This window comes from Centruroides sculpturatus, unplaced genomic scaffold, assembly GCF_000671375.1.
Source record: "Centruroides sculpturatus isolate CEXI.00-Female unplaced genomic scaffold, Cexi_2.0 scaffold72, whole genome shotgun sequence".
Lineage (NCBI taxonomy): Eukaryota > Metazoa > Arthropoda > Arachnida > Scorpiones > Buthidae > Centruroides > Centruroides sculpturatus.
The window spans coordinates 880,394-902,968 of NW_019384336.1; the positions used below are offsets into that span (position 1 = coordinate 880,394).

General features: G+C 31.1%; 3 protein-coding genes across 3 annotated transcripts in view; 2 read left to right on the plus strand and 1 right to left on the minus strand.

Moving 5' to 3' along the window:
• LOC111631942 (protein bric-a-brac 2-like) overlaps nucleotides 1–22,575 on the plus strand; it is a 221,610-nt gene that overhangs the window by 178,975 nt on the left and 20,060 nt on the right. The window lies entirely within an intron of this gene.
• LOC111632299 lies at nucleotides 8,511–9,176 on the minus strand. Its single transcript, XM_023376700.1, has one exon. The coding sequence runs from the start codon at nucleotides 9,174–9,176 to the stop codon at nucleotides 8,511–8,513; it is 666 nt and encodes a 221-aa protein (XP_023232468.1).
• Nucleotides 9,539–11,371, plus strand: LOC111632307. The gene has a single exon (XM_023376709.1). It carries the CDS (start codon nucleotides 9,539–9,541, stop codon nucleotides 11,369–11,371), a length of 1,833 nt encoding a protein of 610 aa, XP_023232477.1.

Here is a 22,575-nt window from a genome sequence, read left to right on the forward strand (position 1 = left end):
TGAAGTACAGTAGAGCATTGATTATCCAACTCAATTGGGGACTCAGGTTGGTCAGATAACTGAAAAAATCAGATAACCGATAAGAAGGAAAAAATACATTATTAGTATAGTATATTAGGATATTAGTATATCCCATGTAATTAGTTTATTAGTATATTGCTATTAACCAACTTTGCGTTGAATTTTCATTGATGTTTAGCCTAACAAATTTTTTCTAAAATAATAATCGTTGCTATTGTATCGTTAAAAATTATTTTTAAATTATTTTATTGCTCATGAAACAAACAACCACTCATAATTAAAAAATTAAGTCTCGTTTAAATATTGGCCTCCCTTCAATGGTCGAGTTGTTGATGCCAGCTAAAACATGCAAAAATTTAACAAAAAGTAATATTAAAGTAGCCAAGACATAGCCAAATGTTGTAGTGCCACATCACTAGCGGACATTTGAATTTTGCCGACTAGAACGGTTGGTTAACCAATGTGACGGTTAATTGGGGGTCGGATAATCGATGCTCTACTGTATATATATTTGAGAAGTCTGTCAGTTTAAAAAAATTAAATTTAATCCATGGACTGCTGCTTTTCAAACTTTATTTTCACATGTTTCAAAAAGTTTTAGAAATCTTTAGTCAAAATTTGCATGTTCCAAGTTGATCAAAGGGAGCAATTATATCTTCAGTATAGTAGAATGTTGCCATATATATTCAAAACACACAATCTTCATTTGGATGATACTTCTTTAAGAATGAGACTAGTGTCTTCTTGATACACTCTATACCAGAGATGGCCAACCTTTTTCTATGTAAGGGCTGCATTTATAAAATTTTGAACTGATGCAAGCTGCATACAAGAGAAAAGAGAAAAAAAATGACAGTAAATCACAATTATTTATTCATATATGATTATAAATTAGCATATTTATACTTAATTTAGCTTCTGGAACTGATGTAAATGTAATATATTGGAAATAGTTGGTTAAATATTAGTCACTACTAGTTTTAAATTAGTTTTGATCTGTCTGTTATCTAATTTCTTGTTTTAATTTTTACTAAATTCATTGCAGAAAAACTATTCATGCACTTAAGTTGTAAAAATAACATTTGAATTTTTCCTGCATACTTCCGTAAGCTGGGAAATTGATATATTTATTCATATTTTATGCAACGCAGGCCACAAAAAATATTAATTCAAGATGCATGAGACCCGGGGCCGTGGGTTGCCCATCTCTGCTCTATACTTATATTTCTGTGTTAAAGTAAAGTTTAGATGGTGCAATGAAGTTCTGAGATTGCTCAAAAAGGGTTATGGCTACTTGCATCAAAACCTTTGTTACGAACTTTGTTATGATGTTTGAACTTCATTTCTGACTTAACATCCTTTCCTTGTTTACAGTAAAAGTTTTTATTTTCTACACATTTCCTGTAAAATTAGACTTGTCATCCATAACAACTTTAGATTGTTTTTGGGTCACAAATCTTTGTTCAGTCATTAGAGTAACTTTTTTCAATTTTCTAATAACAATACACCTTTCCATTAATATTTCACATGTTTATTGGACATTATGAACTTTTGGCCCAGTTTAGAGAAACTGGCTCACCTTACCAATAACAACATTGGTTAACTGCTAATGCTCTGCTTCAGTCAGTTTAACCCATCTTCCACTTTCTTCAGCTCTAGATAGTGTTTTCTTCTCAACCAATCTCTTAATTATATTTTGTATTGTGTTTGTTGAAATGTTCTTACATTTAAAATGTTTCACAGTGAAAAGTTTACCCTTCACCCTTCTTCAAATTTCTAGTATAAAAATTCCAATTATTTATCTATCTTCATCTTTTTAAGCCTTCCATTTCTAAAAGTCAACTGATTTTTAAAAAAATAAATTCAGAATTGAATAAAGAACAGTAAATCTGTACATTCAATTTCTTTTTTTTCTACACACACATGTGCAGAAAAAATAGAGGAAGTTATTTCAGATTTTTAGTTTACATGCCTAACAAATCCTACGTCACATAAGTGATCCAATCCAATAGTTTATAAAAAATTTGTTTGAAACAGATGGTTTAATTAATTTATTAATCAAAAATTAAATGCAGAAACTGGGTAATCATAAAGAGAAAAACATAGATTCCAGCACAAATTCTTTTTATCTTATTCAAAGGTCTTCATCATGCTATATAACTTTGAACATGAAGTATGCTCATAGAATGTCTGCGAATGGAGCAAAGTACAGTGGTACCTTAGTATTCAAATTTAATTTGTTTGAGTATCAAACAAATTGTTCCCATAAGGAATAATGTAAAATTAGATTAATCTGTTCCAGACCTCCCCAAAAAAATGTACTTATAAAAGCATTTTCACTCAAATTTAACACAAATTTAACAAGAAGTTTACAAGCCTGTATGTATAAACCATAAAAAGAAAACAAAAAATGCAAAGAAATGAGTAAGTTTACAGTAAAGTTTAGCAGGGTTTTGCACTGAGTGACAGCTACTCGAAGACTGACATATTTCTTTGTTTCAACTGGGGATACCTATACACGATGCAGAGTGACAAAATGTGTCTATTAATTTTATAGGATTGAACAGAAAGATTTTGTATATTTTTAACAGCTATCATTACTTCATGTGATTTAAGTATGATTTAGTATCTTAAAGGAAATTATATGTTGCTTAATATACTCCACATCAATGTTCAAATCGATTTTTAAAAAATTTTAAAAATTACATGTACAATGCAGCAACATTCTATAAATAGAACTGTTATTTTTGTTTGACTTTTCCTGATGAAGGCCAATTAACCAGTTGAATGTTAACCAATTAAACATTTGAATGTTGAATTTCAGTGTTTTGCTGGAAATTTGACATTTAGGCAAGAGTATAAGTATAATTTAGTTATGACAGTTGTGAAGTTTAACACATTATTGCTAATGTGAGATTATATTCTTTGTTTAAAGCTTATTTTGAACTTTTTAGTTCATATTGGCTTGATTTTACTCAAAGTGTCTGCATGTAAAATGCTTATCCAACATAGTTTACTTTAAAAGAAAAATAAGCATAATGTCTTTCAGCATGAAAGTCATTTACTTGAAAAGTTTTTAATTACAAACAAGTACTTTCAACATTTCAAGATGTCATCTTCAGGCAGAGCTACATAACATTCAAACTCTTGATTTTTGGAAAGGCTATAATGCCGTATAAACAGTAAAATCATAATGGGAAAGATACTCCTAAACTTTGAATGTGTCAAATGTGGTTTTAAAAGTTCTTGAACAAAACTTTTAAAACCATACTTTGAACTAAAGGATACACAATGTACATGATGCCCAAAAGGTATCGACGACAAAAATTTCAAGAAGAAAGTGTTAAAAATCAATGAATAACAACTTGAAAATTTGCAACAAATCTTAATTTGTCACAAACATGCATTTCATTGACTTGAAATGGCTGCAAAACATGATGATTGAGTTCTGCACATATTAAGTGAAAAAAAAAAACTTCATTGAGCATAATTTTGTCTGACGAAAATAGACAGACAGCTCTAGGATTTTATTTTTTTTTAAATTAGTTACTTCTTTTATTAAAAAAAAAAAAGAAGAAGAAGAAGAAGGCCCTGTTAGTGCATCAGGTTAGAAAGAATTAAAACTAAACTAAACTAAACTTGGTTAATGTTACCTATGGTTCCAAAATGGCTGCGCTTCTGACTGTTCATGGTCCAGACGGACTCCTCCTGAAGAGGAGCCGCCAGCAAGCTGCCAAGTGCCAAACGTCACTAGTTATTGATTCACAGTAGTTCTTGAACAAAATAAATTTTAAAAAAAAGGAAACGTCTAATAAAATTGTAGCTAATCTAATGGAAACAAAATGAACCTAACCGAAGCACTGCCATTTTGGAACCATAGGTAACATAGATCCTAAACTTTAACTGAAATATTGTGTATTTAAAGTGAACTTTCTAAATATTTAGTTGACTTATTTCTCTTTAATTATCTTGTTCCATAAATAATAGTGGTTCATTTTGTGCACATTTAAATTGTTATAAAAAATAATGTTACAGACAACAATAATTTGGTAATTATAATTAAAGAGCAGTTTGCAAAACAGGAAAAAAATTTTAATTAGTTAACTATTTTTGCTAAATGTATGAAGCAAAAATAGTTAACTAATTAAAATTTATAATAAAGTTATAAAATTTTAAAGCTCCAAAAGAAAGAATTCATAGTTTTTCTGAATGGTATATCTAGACCTAAACAAAATGTAGCTAAACTAGACAAAAATATTTTATTTGAACTTTGAAAAATCTACATGTTTTTAACAATGTTTTAACATTCTGTAGATACCAAAGTACAATAAATGATAATTGATATACAGTATTTAAACATGGATTGGACTCAGAAATCTAGACTTGACTCAGATTTATCACATTTCAAAATATCAAGTTTTGTTACACCCTAGTTCAAAGTTATGTAGCCTGATGTAGAGTTTTGAATAAGATTGAAAACATTCCTAATTAAAGGATTTATGGTTGTCTACATTTTTAAATTTATTAATTATTATAAAATCATATAAAAAGTGTTTATTGGAAAAATGAGATTAAAAAAAAAAATGAAACAATGAATTTAAAGAGAGAGATCATCAATAGCATATTGAAGTATGAACCAAAAAAATGTGTCTCAGTGATGAATCAAGTTTATTTTCTTTAAAATGTCACTAATATTTCTTATCTAAATCATAAAGAAGAAAATTATTGTTTTAAAAACTCAAAAGAAATAATTTATAATTTTTCTGAATGATAACCAAAATGCTTAGTTGTAGATATAACAAACCTAACACCTTGATGCTTCTAACAGCATCACTCTGATGACTTATTGTCAAACTAATGGCAAGCTTAAAAGCATGTCAGATCTCAAGAATTACAAATTATAGAATATTTATGAAGTTTCAATTACAGTTGCAAATTACAACATTTTCTTTTGGTACATTTCTGGTACTCTGATAGTGGACCTGTGGTTCAGCCACTGGCGCAGACTGCATCTGACATGATGTTCCAGCAAGACAATGAACACTCACCAGCCTGAATGGAATTCACATCCTCCCCTGTCCATCAACCTTGCCAGATCTCTCTCCCATCAAATACATGTGACTTCATCTGATGAGGTGCACCAAGAACCACCACTATATAGTATAGACAACATGCCTGCCACAGTAGATGCAGTATGGCAAGGGATGGCTCAGGCAACCATTAATCACCTCATTGATAATATGCCTTACTGTATAGTGGTCCATATTCATTACTGAACAAACAGATATCTGTTGCATATCTTTGATTGTTCTTTTAATCATTTGCATATGTCTCTCATTTCTACCAATTTTGCAATTTAAAGATTGCTATGTGCATTTTTTCATGGTGTCTCATTTCACTTTTGAGGAGTGTATTAGAATCAATGGTATTGGAAAATGTGTACGTAATAGGGATTGTAAAAAAAAATGAATAAAAGATCACAACACACATCTTATATTAACACATAACATTTTAGATAAAATTATAAGGTCAAAACAGAAATATACTGAATTTCACCACAAAATATTGATTGATGCATTAGAAATCAGTCACTGTACTTTTCTTAAGTACACTTGCAGCAATTTGTCCATCATGGATTCTGCAAAGATTTTTAACAAGCTTCTATCCAAGTTTCTCCACAAAGTGTGTATGGCATTGTTTGTTCCTCCTTTGTATTGAATTGACAATGTTTATTTTCAAAAACGTTGCATGATGACAAGCCCCACAGATTCTCCATAGAATTTAGGTTCAGACTATGTGCTGATCAATTCAGAACATTAACATTATTGGCTGAAAAGCACTCCTTGATTCTTGCAGATTGATGGCAAGGAGAATTATCCTGTTGAAAAATCCATTCATCAGACACACACAGCAGTGATTATGTTAGCAAATGTTCCATAAGCATATCCTATAATAACAAACAAGTCATTTGTATATAAATAGTCACAATTGGTAGAACACCACTAGAAGCAAATACACTCCAGATCATCATTGACCCACCTTCAAACTGACATTTTGAGAAATACTACTTGTTGCCATGAATATGATTCCATTAATATTGGAAGCCATATGATCCATGTAAGTTAAACTTCTAATCTGGAAAGACAACGTTGTTCTGTTTCTAATCAATGGTTACATACTGATGAGCAAATGATATGGTTTTTCTGGACAGTAGTTAAAGGAGGATAGCTTTTAAATTTTATGAAGTGTAATGTTTTGTTGGTATTTAAGACTCTTTGGACTGTTCTAGAGTTACATGAAAGATCCAAAAGTACCTATCTCTTGAGAGAAGCATTTATCATAACATGCAAGAGACATTGCTTGGTTTCTCTGACAGTGATGATAGACTTCCTGACTGCTTTCTTGTTCCATATTCAGCTTGATTTTGTAGAAAGATGTTCACAATGGTCTTCAAATGTCCTACAACAGCAGAAATTTGTACTCCCATTTTACCATATTGTTTCATTCCCTTAATTTGTCCTCTTTCAAACTCAGATAATTGTGTACTTGTTTGCATGTTTATTGCTCCTGTCCTGAGTTTGAATTGGCATTATGTTAATCTGGTTTATAAAGTTAGAGATGAATGCGAATTGTTTATTGATTTACCTATTGTTACTTGATGAATCACAAAAACATGGTATTGACCTTATACTTTTGTTTAAGATGCTGTATATTGCATTAAACAACAGACCATGAAACACATCTTCTAATTGATTTACTTAAACTCTATTATGCAATTGTTTTTCTTTGCAATTGATTCTCATCATTCATTTTGCTTTATTCATACATAGAAATTATAACAAATTACAATACTTTTTACGAAAACCTTATACTTTTGTCCAACACTGTATATGTGTTACTTAGTCCCAATTTATGTTTTTTTCTCTAGTACTCACCCTCCACATGTTGATACCTTTCTGTATTGTTTTGACAATGTTGCTATGCCTTCAGAATAGAAGTCTTTTGGCTCACACTGGAGACACTACACAACAAATTCTCTGTGACTTCAGTATTCTGGATGAATTTCCTATCTCTCAAGACTACCTTCAAAGGGTCCAGCCAAACAGGTAATAATTACAAGGTAAAAGATCTGCCTGTAAGCCAGTTGATCTAGAATTTCTCAACCAAGTCTATTAGTTGCATGTACCATGCTCAGGGTCATGCCCCAAAGATGTCTATTCTGCAGGCATTTTGGGGCATTATTGCCAAAATGAATGGTGAAGTGCCATCATATGGAGGTATCTAGAGAAAGAAACATAAATTGGGACTATGTCATATACACAGTTCCATTACCATTATAGAAATTCCAGATAGAAATTAAACTATACTCATATAATAATGTAGTATGAAAATGATGTAATGTACATTTAAATAAAATAAAATAACTTACTGGAATGTAATTAAAATAAAATAATCAAACCACCTTACTATTTCCAGCAACGTATTTAATAAATTAAAAACGTTTTCGACTATATTTAATAGTCTTCATCAGTTACGAACTTTAAAACGGAAAACGAACGTAAAATAGAATGTAAGCTATACAACGGTTTAAAAATTAAAATTAATTACGTAAAACGTAAATAAAACATAAAATAAATAAAATATTAAGAAATTAATCGTGGTAACGAATGAAATTAAATTAAAAAATAAAAATTAATCGTCATGGTAAAAAGATTTCCATGCGCAGGATAGACTTTCTGCGTCTCTATGGTTGATGCATCCTTTGTTAATATGCGCCTTGTAAATTTCAAGTTTTTCAATATGTTTAAGGACTTGTTTGTTGGTGGCTGTCCTAATTATGGATGCTTTGTCCCAATGTACATTAATATCTTGATGTTTAGCAAAGGCTGCAAGGACGGTGCTGTCCACGTTTTTAGTAATAGAATACTTATGTTCTTTAATCCTCTGTTTTAAAAGTCTCATGGTGACACCAACGTAAACGAGCTCTGAATTAAAACGGCGATCACTTAATGGAATAGAATAAACTCCTGTAGTATTGTAACTGTTTCCTATCTTCTTGTCATTTCGTAAAATTCTATAAATCGTCGGATTACGACGATAGGTAACTCTTAAATTATTCTTTTGAGATACTTTTTTAATCATTGATTGAAGGAAAGGAATATAGTTGAGAACTACTCTTCGTCCTTGGTTCTTATTTGTAGGTTGCTTGTTTGTTTGATTACAAAATTTATCAATAAGAGCATTAATTTCACTTATACGATATCCCTGTTGTACAGCTATTGTACGTATGTTATTTAATTCTCTGTGTGTGTCAACCATACTCGTACAATGGGTATAGGCCCGCTTTATCCATGATCGAAAGGCTGCATTCTTAATATTATGAGGATCAAAGGAATTCTTCGGTATAATAATAGGAAGATAGATAGGCTTTCGATAAATATCTGTCCATATTTCCCCATATTTACAAGTTATGGACAGATCTAGAAAATTTACGTTATGTCACTTTTCTGTTCCAATGTTAAAGTTACACCATACGGGTTGTTATTCATTTTGTTAAGGAAATATTGAGCGCTATTATTATTCCTCCAAATGATGAAAACATCATCAACGTATCTTGCATATACAAGTATGTCATTTATAAAGACGGGCAGTACATTACTTTCTAATCGCCGTAATACTAGTTCACATAATAACGGAGATATCGGACTCCCCATTGGAACCCCTCTTTCTTGTAAATATGTGTTCCCTTCAAATGCAAAAAACGAAGTATAAGAAATTAGGTGTGCAAGCTCTAAAATATGTTGGTGGTACTTCGTTGCATTATTAATGTTAGTAAGAAGGAAGTCTCTCAGCTCGCAAAAACAAGGCGGCAATTTTATAGATGGAAATAAAGATTTAAAATCCATCACGGTCATAACTTCATTATCTTCAAGGCTAATGTTTCGGAGCTTGTCCACCAGTTGAACAGAGTTGTTAATAGCATAAGGGTAATCTTGAATCCTTGGTCGGATAAATTTAACCAGTTGTTTCTTAATTGCAAAAGTAGGGGATCCACACTTCTCTATAACAGGACGTATAAGGCAGTCAGGTTTATGAGTTTTGCCAAAGGCGAAGATTCTCGGTGTTCTCGGTGCTTGTACTACAGAGTTATGCATTCGTAAATAGCGAGCTAAAGGGGTTGAAGAAAATTTTTTAACTCTTTGTTGTAGTGATTCTAAATACTTTTCAGGAGCAGGCTGGCATTCGGTGTCTCTGATGTATTCCCGCAGTTTTTGGTTGTAGGAACTTCTTTTAATAAGAACTACTCCTTTGGATTTATCAGCTATGATCAGCACTACATCATATTTATGTAGCCATTCTCTTGCGTTTTTAATGCAATTGTGGAATTGTCTGCTCTTTATATTGGCACTTCTTTCTTTGGCGGTGCTTAATCTTGTTTCCCATCTTACGTATTCTTGACTAGTAAGATTCAATTCCTTAATAATCGTTTCAATATTGGGAACAATAAATTCCGGGGATGGTAAAGGAGCCGGAGCAAACAAAATTTGCTCCGGCTCCTATTAAGGAATTGAATCTTACTAGTCAAGAATACGTAAGATGGGAAACAAGATTAAGCACCGCCAAAGAAAGAAGTGCCAATATAAAGAGCAGACAATTCCACAATTGCATTAAAAACGCAAGAGAATGGCTACATAAATATGATGTAGTGCTGATCATAGCTGATAAATCCAAAGGAGTAGTTCTTATTAAAAGAAGTTCCTACAACCAAAAACTGCGGGAATACATCAGAGACACCGAATGCCAGCCTGCTCCTGAAAAGTATTTAGAATCACTACAACAAAGAGTTAAAAAATTTTCTTCAACCCCTTTAGCTCGCTATTTACGAATGCATAACTCTGTAGTACAAGCACCGAGAACACCGAGAATCTTCGCCTTTGGCAAAACTCATAAACCTGACTGCCTTATACGTCCTGTTATAGAGAAGTGTGGATCCCCTACTTTTGCAATTAAGAAACAACTGGTTAAATTTATCCGACCAAGGATTCAAGATTACCCTTATGCTATTAACAACTCTGTTCAACTGGTGGACAAGCTCCGAAACATTAGCCTTGAAGATAATGAAGTTATGACCGTGATGGATTTTAAATCTTTATTTCCATCTATAAAATTGCCGCCTTGTTTTTGCGAGCTGAGAGACTTCCTTCTTACTAACATTAATAATGCAACGAAGTACCACCAACATATTTTAGAGCTTGCACACCTAATTTCTTATACTTCGTTTTTTGCATTTGAAGGGAACACATATTTACAAGAAAGAGGGGTTCCAATGGGGAGTCCGATATCTCCGTTATTATGTGAACTAGTATTACGGCGATTAGAAAGTAATGTACTGCCCGTCTTTATAAATGACATACTTGTATATGCAAGATACGTGGATGATGTTTTCATCATTTGGAGGAATAATAATAGGGCTCAATATTTCCTTAACAAAATGAATAACAACCCGTATGGTGTAACTTTATCATTGGAACAGATAAGTGAAATTAACGTAAATTTTCTGGATCTGTCCATAACTTGTAAATATGGTGAAATATGGACAAATATTTATCGAAAGCCTAGCTATCTTCCTATTATTATACCGAAGAATTCCTTTGATCCTCATAATTTTAAGAATGCAGCCTTTCGATCATGGATAAAGCGGGCCTATACCCATTGTACGAGTATGGTTGACACACACAGAGAATTAAATAACATACGTACAATAGCTGTACAACAGGGATATCGTATAAGTGAAATTAATGCTCTTATTGATAAATTTTGTAATCAAACAAATAAGCAACCTACAACTAAGAACCAAGGACGAAGAGTAGTTCTCAACTATATTCCTTTCCTTCAATCGATGATTAAAAAAGTATCTCAAAAGAATAATTTAAGAGTTACCTATCGTCGTAATCCGACGATTTATAGAATTTTACGAAATGACAAGAAGAAAGGAAACAGTTACAATACTACAGGAGTTTATTCTATTCCATTAAGTGATCGCCGTTTTAATTCAGAGCTCGTTTACGTTGGTGCCACCATGAGACTTTTAAAACAGAGGATTAAAGAACATAAGTATTCTATTACTAAAAACGTGGACAGCACCGTCCTTGCAGCCTTTGCTAAACATCAAGATATTAATGTACATTGGGACAAAGCATCCATAATTAGGACAGCCACCAACAAACAAGTCCTTAAACATATTGAAAAACTTGAAATTTACAAGGCGCATATTAACAAAGGATGCATCAACCATAGAGACGCAGAAAGTCTATCCTGCGCATGGAAATCTTTTTACCTTGACGATTAATTTTTATTTTTTAATTTAATTTCATTCGTTACCACGATTAATTTCTTAATATTTTATTTATTTTATGTTTTATTTACGTTTTACGTAATTAATTTTAATTTTTAAACCGTTGTATAGCTTACATTCTATTTTACGTTCGTTTTCCGTTTTAAAGTTCGTAACTGATGAAGACTATTAAATATAGTCGAAAACGTTTTTAATTTATTAAATACGTTGCTGGAAATAGTAAGGTGGTTTGATTATTTTATGTACATTTAAATTTTTTTAAAGATAAATGTTGTATATAAATAGTGTCCACTGTATTTCTATTTCAAAGGAGTGGGTCAAAAAGATGTATAATTGAAATCAAAGTCAGTATGCACTATAAGATGACAGAACTAATTGTGTTTATACAAATTCATAACAATACATCTTTTAACAAATGTTCATCTTTTATTGTATACTTTTATTATAAACAAACAGTACAGTAATTATTTTTTAAGTCACAGTGGTATTATTGGCCATATAGAAGTTTAGGTATCTGATTAATAGCAATAAATTACAAGGTGATTTTTACTTATTAAAAATGAAAATGCTTCTGTTAAATGGATGATATGATATTCTCTACTTTTGTATTACAAGATGCTACAAATGAGACTTCCCTTATATTGTGATTGCTTCACACTCTGTAGCTAATAATCTATAGCTAATTTTATTTCTCTGAGAGACAACATATTTAGTTGGATCAATTTGATATAGTTCAATTCTGGAAATATGGAAGTGGTGCAAGAATAGAACAAAGAATATGTTCTAGAAATTCTGAGTACAATTTCTAAAAGAATATTGTAATACAGTAAATTTTCACTTAATTGCCTATTGCTCGCTTAAATATCCTTGGGCAATTAAGTCAAACATTTCTCTTATAGTACAATAGAACCATAAAGGTTAGTTTTCACTAAACAATTTCATCAGCAAAATGGATTCATACAGACTATTGCACAGCAAAGACCCATTTATGAATGTAATTATGCTTATGATAGACATTGTCAAACAGCAGTAAGTAGGAAATATTTTGTTCGAAAGTCAGGGTGGCTTACAACAAAATCCTTATTGAGCTGGTGGGAAAAAAGTACATTTTTATACAATCTGTCTTGACAAGAATCATGCTAAAAAATTTTTTATATAATAATATATATGGGCAAAAACTTCCAGCAATTTTAATTTTTCTGTAATTATCTCATTTGCTATTGGACAGAATACTTATGGTGGAAAACATCTAGTGCAATCAAGTATCTGTTTTTCTTTCTGTAATGGACTTAAATGAAAAGGATGAAATTCCAATAAAAATTTCATTCAAAAGAATAATGTATCACCTAATTGAACATGTGCGATTAATGAAGATGTACATTACAGTACAGTATCTATTATCTTTGTTAGAAAGGAAGCAATGTATAAATGAAACTCTGTAATGAATTAAGATGTATAAATGAAAAACACACAAATAATGCTCTGCTGCGTATTCATAATGGAAAAAAGAACTTAAGTCAGCAGTGAATTTCATATCATATCGAGCCAATGTTTTCCACCCAGTTTATAGACCAGTTTTGAACAGTATGAAAGGAAAATGGAATTTTTAAATTTGTCTGAAATAGAATATGACGTTTTTTAGAAACAATAAGAATTTTATATATTCTAAATACAACAAAATCTGAAATATTCAAACAAAAACCTTTGGAGAATATGTTATTAATGTTAGAGATACTTCAATGAGTTTTGTATGAAATTGGTATGTATTAAAAAAGAAAAATTATATATGATATAAACATTAATAAATAAAATAGATTAAATTATTTATATTGCACAAAATATGAAGGATCACATAAGAAATTTGAAAATCCTTATTCATACTCTACTTCATCCAGATTTTTCAATTTTAGTTTTCTTCATATTATTCAAACCTGAGAATGGACTATAAAATAAGCTGAAAATTTTAGTTCAGATATGAAAGTTACTCACTGAATTTGATAAACACATTTGTTTTACTTTCTTATTATTATTAAGAAATATTTCTTTCTACAAATGAATAAATACAAATTTGTGTGCAGATTCTCATTTTCTTTTCTTGGATATATTCCTGAAAAGTATTCTTTTTTGGATAAATAAATATTCTGGAAGATAGTGATTTGCTTAGTATATTAATTTATCATCTAAACCTAGCCAATATTTTTTGGTATATTAACAAGGAAAAAGTATTTATTTTATTTAGAATGGTACATATTAAATTTATAAATAGCATGTGTATGATTAAAAAAAGAATATTTTGATTTTTTTCAGATTGTGAGATATTCAAAATAGATTATTTTCATGGAGCATCATTCATTCTTTCAATAATATTTTTAACATTACTTAGTAACTTGTATACTGTAGGATTGTGGCAATAAATGATCTGTAAATTATTGATGTTCACAATATCGCCGCAATCCTACAATATTTTTAACTCACAAGGTAAATAATTTTGAATGGTTCATTAAATGTTTTTGTGTGCATTTCTTTATTAGTCTATTCATAAATAGGCAAGTCTTTCATAAAATATATTTGTAATCTCAATTAACATATCAAATTTAGAAACAAATAATAATCATGAATGATCTCAAAATTAATAGGTATTGATACATTGATATGAAGAAAGTAAGTTTGAATTCAGATTAGTCATCATATTTGCTTGAAATGTATTGCTCTTGACAGTTATAGTAAATAAAAATTCATGACAATATGTAAGTAAATATATACAAGCATAAATAAACCAGCCAGTAATTGACCATCAATGACCAATCATGAAATTGAGTTGGTTTACATAATGGACTTGTTTGATTTTAATCAGCAATATGTTGTTTGCAGTAATCAATTGCAAGAATTAATAAAATAAAAAATTTATATTAGTTCTTATTAATTGGTAAAAGAAACAAAGAAAGAAATTATTCTTCAGAAAAACTGTGTTTAATTTTATATAACAAGATTTTTCAAGGTAAGTTTATAATCTCCGTCCATGTTTCTTTCTAGATATATATATATTTTTAAGTCTTATAAAAATTATTTGTCTTTGAATTTTGTTTGAAATTATTAAAGAGTATCAATTATATTTATTTTTTTTTATGGAATAAAAATTTTATTCAAACTCTTCAAAAACTGTTTTTAAAGAGTTCTTTAAAATATTGATTTTAGAAAAAAAAGCAATTTAAATTGGATTTTATCTTTGAAGGGCTTTCTTAACAAATGTTTGTTCTCCCAATTTTCATATTCATCTGTATTCTGGATATATAAAAATCAAAACAGTATATAAAGAATCAAAAAACACTGCTATTTTTAAGATTATTAATGAGTTTATTTGAGAAAAAATGTTTTCAGCCAATCTTCAGCATCATATATAATTTTTTAAACAAAACAATACTTTTGAATAGATTTTTCTATTCAAATGTACATATTTTCTAATTAGTGTATAATAATTTTTTTGGGGGGAATAAAATTCATGTTTTCTGTATCCATTTTATGAAGTTAGTTTTAAAAACTACATTTAATATAAATATATAAATTAATTTTAAAAAACACTACTAAGATATTTTCAGTGTGATTTAGTCCATCTTCAGCATCAAACATGCAAACAGAACAGAATGCTTTTGATTCTGTTTGTTTGATATATTATGGTGCCAAGTTTATACAGGGTGTTTAAAACTAGGAATGTTTGAGAGACATTTTTTGTAACATTCATTTGTTCAAATATGAATAAAATGTGTTGGAGAATGTTGGGTAATATTCCAAGTTTTATGCACATGTCTTAAAAGCAGTGGTGATATTCAGCGGGTTCGCATAGGTTCAGCCGAACCCGTTGTTAACATTTTCAAAGTTTTTCGAACCCATTGTTAAACACACATAACATTTCTCAGTGGTTTTGTTTTTTTTAGAAAATATATTAAAATATACGTATTATACTCTGTAACAGTACTAAACTAGAGCCTTATACCCAGTGGTGATATTCAAAATATTTAACAAAGGGTTCGCTAACAGAAAATTTTTCCTTAACAATTTTTTTTCGCTCAAATGATGCATTAGCAACATCAGCGCAAAAACTGACCTTAAGATATCCATATAAATAAAAAAGATGCGTTTGCAAAATTAAGTCAGTTAAAATTTAACATTGTTTATGCCAGAACTATACTTTTTTGATAAATAATAAAAAAAAGTGTTCAAAATGGTTTATTTTGTACACATTATACCCCGTTTGCCTTGGTGCAACCGCCATCAATCGTTTCAATCTCGACTGAAACAAGGTTTAATCGTGATCGACTCAAGAGAGTTCTTGAAACTAGGTCCAGTCATACGAGAGATCCCACAATCCCACAATCCCACATGCTTGAGAAAATACAAGATGGCTGCGGAACACGTGTTGGGCTATCGACAGCGAAATAAAAAAGATATTGTATTTCGAGAGACGATGACATCTGACTATTATTATAATAATACCTAATGATGAAATAAATGATTTAGAAAAGTTTTTTCTTGATAAAAAGTCATAGGGAAAGCAGTTAAACCTACTTTCCCTATTACTTTTTCTGATTAAAAAAAAGCCAATTTTTATGTTTATAAAATATTTTGAATGAAAAATATAAAAATGTGTACAAAATAAACCATTTTGAACACTTTTTTTTTATTGTTTATCCAAAAAATATAGTTCTGGCATAAACAATGTTAAATTTTAACTGACCTTAATTTTGCGAACACATCTTTTTTATTTATATAGGTATCTTAAGGTCAGTTTTTGCACTAATGTTGCTAATGCACCATTTGAGCGAAAAAAAATTGTTAAGGAAAAAAATTTTCTGTTAGCGAACCCTTTGTTAAATATTTTGAATATCACCACTGCTTAAAAGGGTGACTGCTGTTGCACTGTGGCAATTAAGATCTCCACTGCCTCATGGTCTAGATTGCTAGAACCCTATTTCTTGATCCACCTGATCATCTGAAATCATCTCTTTGAACATTGTGGGCATGTCAAGGATCATGTGTATGCTACACATGAGAGTCCCATAAACAAGAATTATGGATGCCATTAACAGCATGATTCCTAATATGCTTGCTCAGATGTGGGTTAAAATCAAGTATAGGCTATACATCAGGAGGATATATGAAAATATAATAAGACCCCACATAATGCTGATTCGATATAACGTGGTCTGCTCAAAGTCTTAAAAGAAAGCTCAAAATTTACGCTGATTCAAATTATTGCGGCTAGTGTTGCCACCTTTTCAAAATTGCTGACCTGGACAGCAGGCCGGGTTTGTTCTAAGAGAAGTTTCTGATGCATGTGCAATGTCATTTTACAATGTGAAGAATAACGTGCATGCCAGTTCTAAATCAGTTGCAGTTAGGGACTAGGGACTTGCGTAGGAGTAATGTAAGTAACCTAAATTAAGAAAGAACAGGTACAGATAACTTAGCTCTATTTGAGAAGTGTACAATCGTACATGCCAAAAGAAAAAAAAAAAAAAGGTTGACAGGTTGCACACCACACATTGGCGTAAACAGACTAACATAGCAGAATTGCAGATGAGTTTCAGTGAGTGTGAGTTCTTTCACTGTTAAAATAGTGTAAATTTGTAAAAATATTTGCAAGAACTTTGTTTTATCTTAATTTCACAATTTCTACAAAATTCCCGGACAAAATTAATAGTTCACCTGGACATTGGGTCAATTCCCGGACTATCCGGGTGAAAACCAGATGGGTGGTAAGACTAATTGTGGCATTTCATTGATTCGTGTATAATATGATTATTTACGAACACGAACCAATCAGCGAAAGGTGGTAATTCGTCGTAGTGCTGCATTTTCCTTAAATCTATGTTTTGTGGAATTTTGGAAATAATATAACATCATGGATGCCATCAGCAATATCAACTTCGCTTGTCAAGAATTAACTGATAAATGCATAAACGAAGTATGGAAGAAGTTATGACTGAAGGTATCCAAGAATTCTCAATGAGAAGAGCCTATCGTTGTATCATTAGGTTGACCAAATTGTCAACCAAATCGATACAGCAGGACTATGATATGTAGACGAGCAAGATATTGAAGAGTTACTGTAGGTTTCTGGTAAGAGCCTTACCTTCAAAAACTGACAGAATAAGGAATTCATGTAGAACTGGAAAATAGAGATTCTGAAAACAAAGAATCCAAAGAATTTCTCTACAGATTTCCTTAGTAAAAGTTTGGTAACGATAACTGAAATCGTCGATCAAATTGTAACAAATGATTTAGGTTTAGAAAGGAATGCAAAAGCAAGATGAGGTGTTTTGGATGTGATCTCCTGCTACTGGCATTTACTTAAGGAAAGTGAAGAAAGTGACAAATGAAACTACACAACTTTATCACAAAAAACAAGTATTTCAGAAGAGCCAGGACCTTCATCACAAAAAATGAACTTTACATTTCTGTGTGCATATGTTTGTGTTGTTTAACATATATTATTGTGCAAATTAATATAAAAATAACTTAAAATTAAAGTAAAATCTGTTTATTTTTGGTTGAGTGTTCCCCTTCCCCTATTTACTCTGTTAAAATGACCTTGTTTAACGTTGTTTCATTTAGTGCTTTGTCGTCTAGGAATGCATCCCGTGTTAAGCGGTGTCTTACTGTATACTGATTTAATGTAGTAACTAGCTCTATCAGATGCACTTTCTATTATCACTGTCTAAAGTTGTATACTCACATTTTTTCCAAAATAATTAATCAACATAACTAGGGATATTTGATGGAAACACACTATTTTTAATACAGGGTCTTTATAATTAAAGTTTCACTTTGAAATGGCCATAAAAGGAAAACTACTGGACAAAATGTTATCAAACTTGGTAATAGTATATAGGAAGTCTTGAGATTTTATTTTCTGAGAAAAAATAAATAGTTTAAAAAAATCACCAGTGGGAAATGGCGCTGTATATAACGTGGCATTTTAGACATCACGATTCTTATGCAGGACGGGGCTCCACCTCCAGGGGCGCCACTAGCTGTTTGATCGCCCATGTGCAATACCGATTATGGTGCCCCCTGTTTAACTACAACTACCTACGCTGAGCTTGCCAGAAAGGCTCTTTAGAAATGTCTCATAAGGGTGTGAAAAATGAAAAGAAATACTTTACAAAGAAAAACTATTTATTATTACTAAGTTATTTTTGTTTACTTAAGTGTAAAACCATATAAATATTTATCTACAGAAATTGAACTCTTCTTGCCTTCATGTTTGCGAAATCTGCTATCAATTTTCTTGTATCCAAGCTGTCTAAGATTTCATGTTCAATTGTAACTATAGCAAAATTACTTAGTCTTTGCTGGTGCATTGTTGATCTTAAATAGTTTTTATAATTTTTAACTTTGAAAAGGACCTTTCACCAAATGCAACTGAAACCGGCAATGCAAGTTAGTGCTATTCCTGTGTTCGGAAATGTTGAAATTAAATCATTAGTAAAAAGTTATTGTAATAGGGTTTGTAGATCATTATACTGGTTTTCTGGAAAATGCAACTTGAAAGTATTGATTTCATTAAACAAATCAATACCGTCAATGTCTGTTTCGTTACTTGAATCGTCTTTAAGCTTCAGATATAAATTCTAACAAAGTTAAAATATCATTATTTATACTTAGACCCATGTCAGAAGAATTATTAACAAAATAATTGCAATTTGATATGCAATAGAACTGTTCGACAAGTACAAATTGAGAAGGAAGCTCTGTGGAGATTGCCTATTTTTGCCAGTCCTGTCAACTTCTGTTATAGAGCACGACTAAGAGTACTTGGCTTTCGGGCGCTGTCGGATGGTTCAACCTGCCAACAGACATTTCGCATTGCATCTTAATTCTGATAAATGCCAATAGAGGCGCTGTTAATGCTATAATATAAATAAGAATATAGTAATTGCGCGCTAGTCGGATTTTTTCTACATGCAAAGACATTTCTTATGCTATAAGTAGGGTGGGTATTATGACAATGACTTTGAATATTACGTGACCAATCGCTCGATTTGCCGCCGCCCGCGTGCAGTGCACACCTTGCACACCTGCATACGGCGGGCCTGTCCACCTCACATTGGTACATGTGTCAAACAGTTACTTAAGCAACACTTCACGGATGACCAGATTATAAGCCAACACATTTCCCACTTCTTGGCCACCCTGGTCATTAGACCTCAACTCCTGTGACTTCTTGCTACTTCAAAGCCACTGTTTATGGTGATAACAAACAATTTGGCGGAATTGAAAATTGCGATACACTGATGTCCATAACATTCCTCCTGATATGCTAAGAGCTACTTTTGAGAACACAGTATGTGATTTAACTTGCTTTCAGAAAATGGTGGACACCACATTGAACATGCTTTGTAACATGTTTTAGAAACAATTAAAAACATTTTCAATCGATGTCTTCATGTCTTATTTTGTTTAGCAATATTGCATACAGCAACATTTCCTGCTGGGGGTGAGTTTTTGAACTATTTATTTTTTTACAGAAAATAAGATCCCATGACTTCCTGTAAACTATTACCAAGTTTGATAACATTTTGTCCAATAGTTTTTCTTTTATAGCCATTTTAAAGTGGAACTTTAATGTAAAGACCCTGTATAATAATGTATTGTTTTTGGGTGAATCAAGTTTTTTGATTACTTTAAGAGTAATACATAATTTTTATTAATAAAAATTAAATTTTTAAAATATTTTAATGACAAAAAAAATTCACTTTTAAATGATTTTAATTTTATTATTTGATATATTAAAATCAAGACATTTTTCAGTATTCCACTTAATTATCTTTAGTCAAAATTTATATTTTTACAATAGAATTCTTCTAGTACAGAAGTTGAGTCTGGAAATGCTATTTTAGTGAATTGGGAATTGTTTGATGATCTAGAAGTTACAGCATTGATCTAATAATAGGATAGCATTACTAACCTGGAAGTAAAGACTACCAATGTATTTGAGATATGTAGGATAAAGAACCAACTGTATCATGAAGTTTTTTTAATGGAATTAGAAAAACAAATTTAATATTCTTATTCTAAAACTTGCACTTTGTCCCTGAGATATGACATTCTTCATCAGTATCCACATATAATAATTTTATTCAGTTGACTGAGTTATCAAGGATTGCTCTGGAAAATTTAAAAAACTTTCCAACCATTTTGCCATTTTTAAATTTTTTTACCACTTCAAATTACTTATCATCACCAGTTTTACTTACTAGTTAATGCAAGAGCTGGTAACCTTATCAGTTTGGAGTCTGGAAAGTAAAAGTAACATGTTAAGTTGCCACTTAGGAATTCAAATCATTTTTGAATAATTTTTAATGAATAAAACAGAATAACACATTTAATCACAATGCTTAAACAGAATTGAATTTTGATATGACAGAACCTGTGAAATATCACAGGTTCTGTCATATCAAAATTCAATTATTGTGCTTTAGTCTACTTAACCAAGATCAAAGTGAAAAAAAATCTCCAATCTGGAAATGCTGGGTGGCATTGCATGAAACTGCTTTTGGTTCTCATCATCACTTTCTGCTTTCCTGTATGAACTTGTCACATAATGTCATGACAACACTAGTTGTGTGGTGCACAGGACTCCCATCATGCAGGAGCTCACAGTATGCTGTTTTTCCTGAAGCATGTTTTGTGTTTCAATTTCATACTGAATATCAATAGAAGTGGACTAGTTTTTATCGCCAGTATTATATTTTTATTGCCACTTTAATTAAAATATAATTACAGTCGACCCCCCCATAAGATCATAGATATGTTCCATTCTTTAGGAATCCGATTTCTTACGAGTGCTTCCAATCACAGCCCGACACGTGTGAAGTTTACGAACTACAACTGATTGAAAGGTTTTCTTCCATAAAATTAATTGATTCTAGACTAATCCGACTCAACATTTCCAAAATACGTATATATTTTTTGGAAATAATCCGTATAAACTACACTATAAACAAAAATTGTAGGATTACTTACCGAGTGTGCACTATTCGACATCGCCATTGCTAAAGCTTGTTTTCGTCGCGGAACAGCTCAGCAAACAGCGGCCGATTTCTAACAACTTATTTTTCTGCGAAAACTTCGTTGATCTTTGGAGACATCATTAATGTAAATAATTTTAATCGCCGTTGAATAAGAAATGTTTCTTTCACAAGAAATGTATAAAATTACAGTACTGTATTAGACTTACGGTACCTAATTTACATACTGACAGACGATAGTTAGCGTAAAAATCTCCGTAGCGTGGCGCCACGCTAGACGGCGGAAATTATATATTTAATTATAACAAAGTTACATTAAGTTAATATATAATTATATATACAGTACCTAATTTATATATAATTAATATATAATTATATGTACAGTACCTAATTTATATATAATTATATGTACAGACGAAACTAAACTCAATTTAGCTGCCTAAATGTCCCTAGCATGGCGCTACGGACGGTGGGAAAGTAGTTCAGCTACCCGATGACGTTTTACGTAATTATAGGAGTTTTTTTTTTTACCTTTTTTACGGATACTATCGCAATTTTTTTTTGCAGTTTTATAGGAATCGTAATTATACGGGGGTCTACTGTAATTGGCAATTTTGGCCTATGCAGCCTAACCCCTGCAGTTATTTGTTCATTTTACAATGACTTTTTGCTAATTTCAGGAATTTATTAGAAACATTTTCAGTCAAGATCTGGCCATCTCTACTTATGTTCTTAATTAATATTTAGCCATAGGCCACAGATGTTTTTTATATTCCATAGAAATAAACCTACTTTTTGTTGGTTGGTTGGATTTAAAGTTTTTGTGGCAGAAAGGCCTAGGTAGGCCAAAGAGTACCAAGTTTAGCCAGTTATGCTGCCAGGTCTTTTAGGTCTTTGGCAAACTTTATGAATGGGCCAAAAAAACAAAAGAAAAAATTTTGGCAGGCCAATATAATATAATATAAAATGCAATAAAGACTAAAAAATGGTATATTTTGAAAATTCTTTAATAGTAATACAATAAATGAAGCTGTGACTCCATTTCTGAAAGTTCCTCATAATATGGTTGAACTGGGAAATACTAATTCTGAGAAGTGAAGTTAAATGCTTATCTGTCAGTATGTTTCTAATACAACTCTTCTAAAGTTTCATTGTAAAAAACATCTG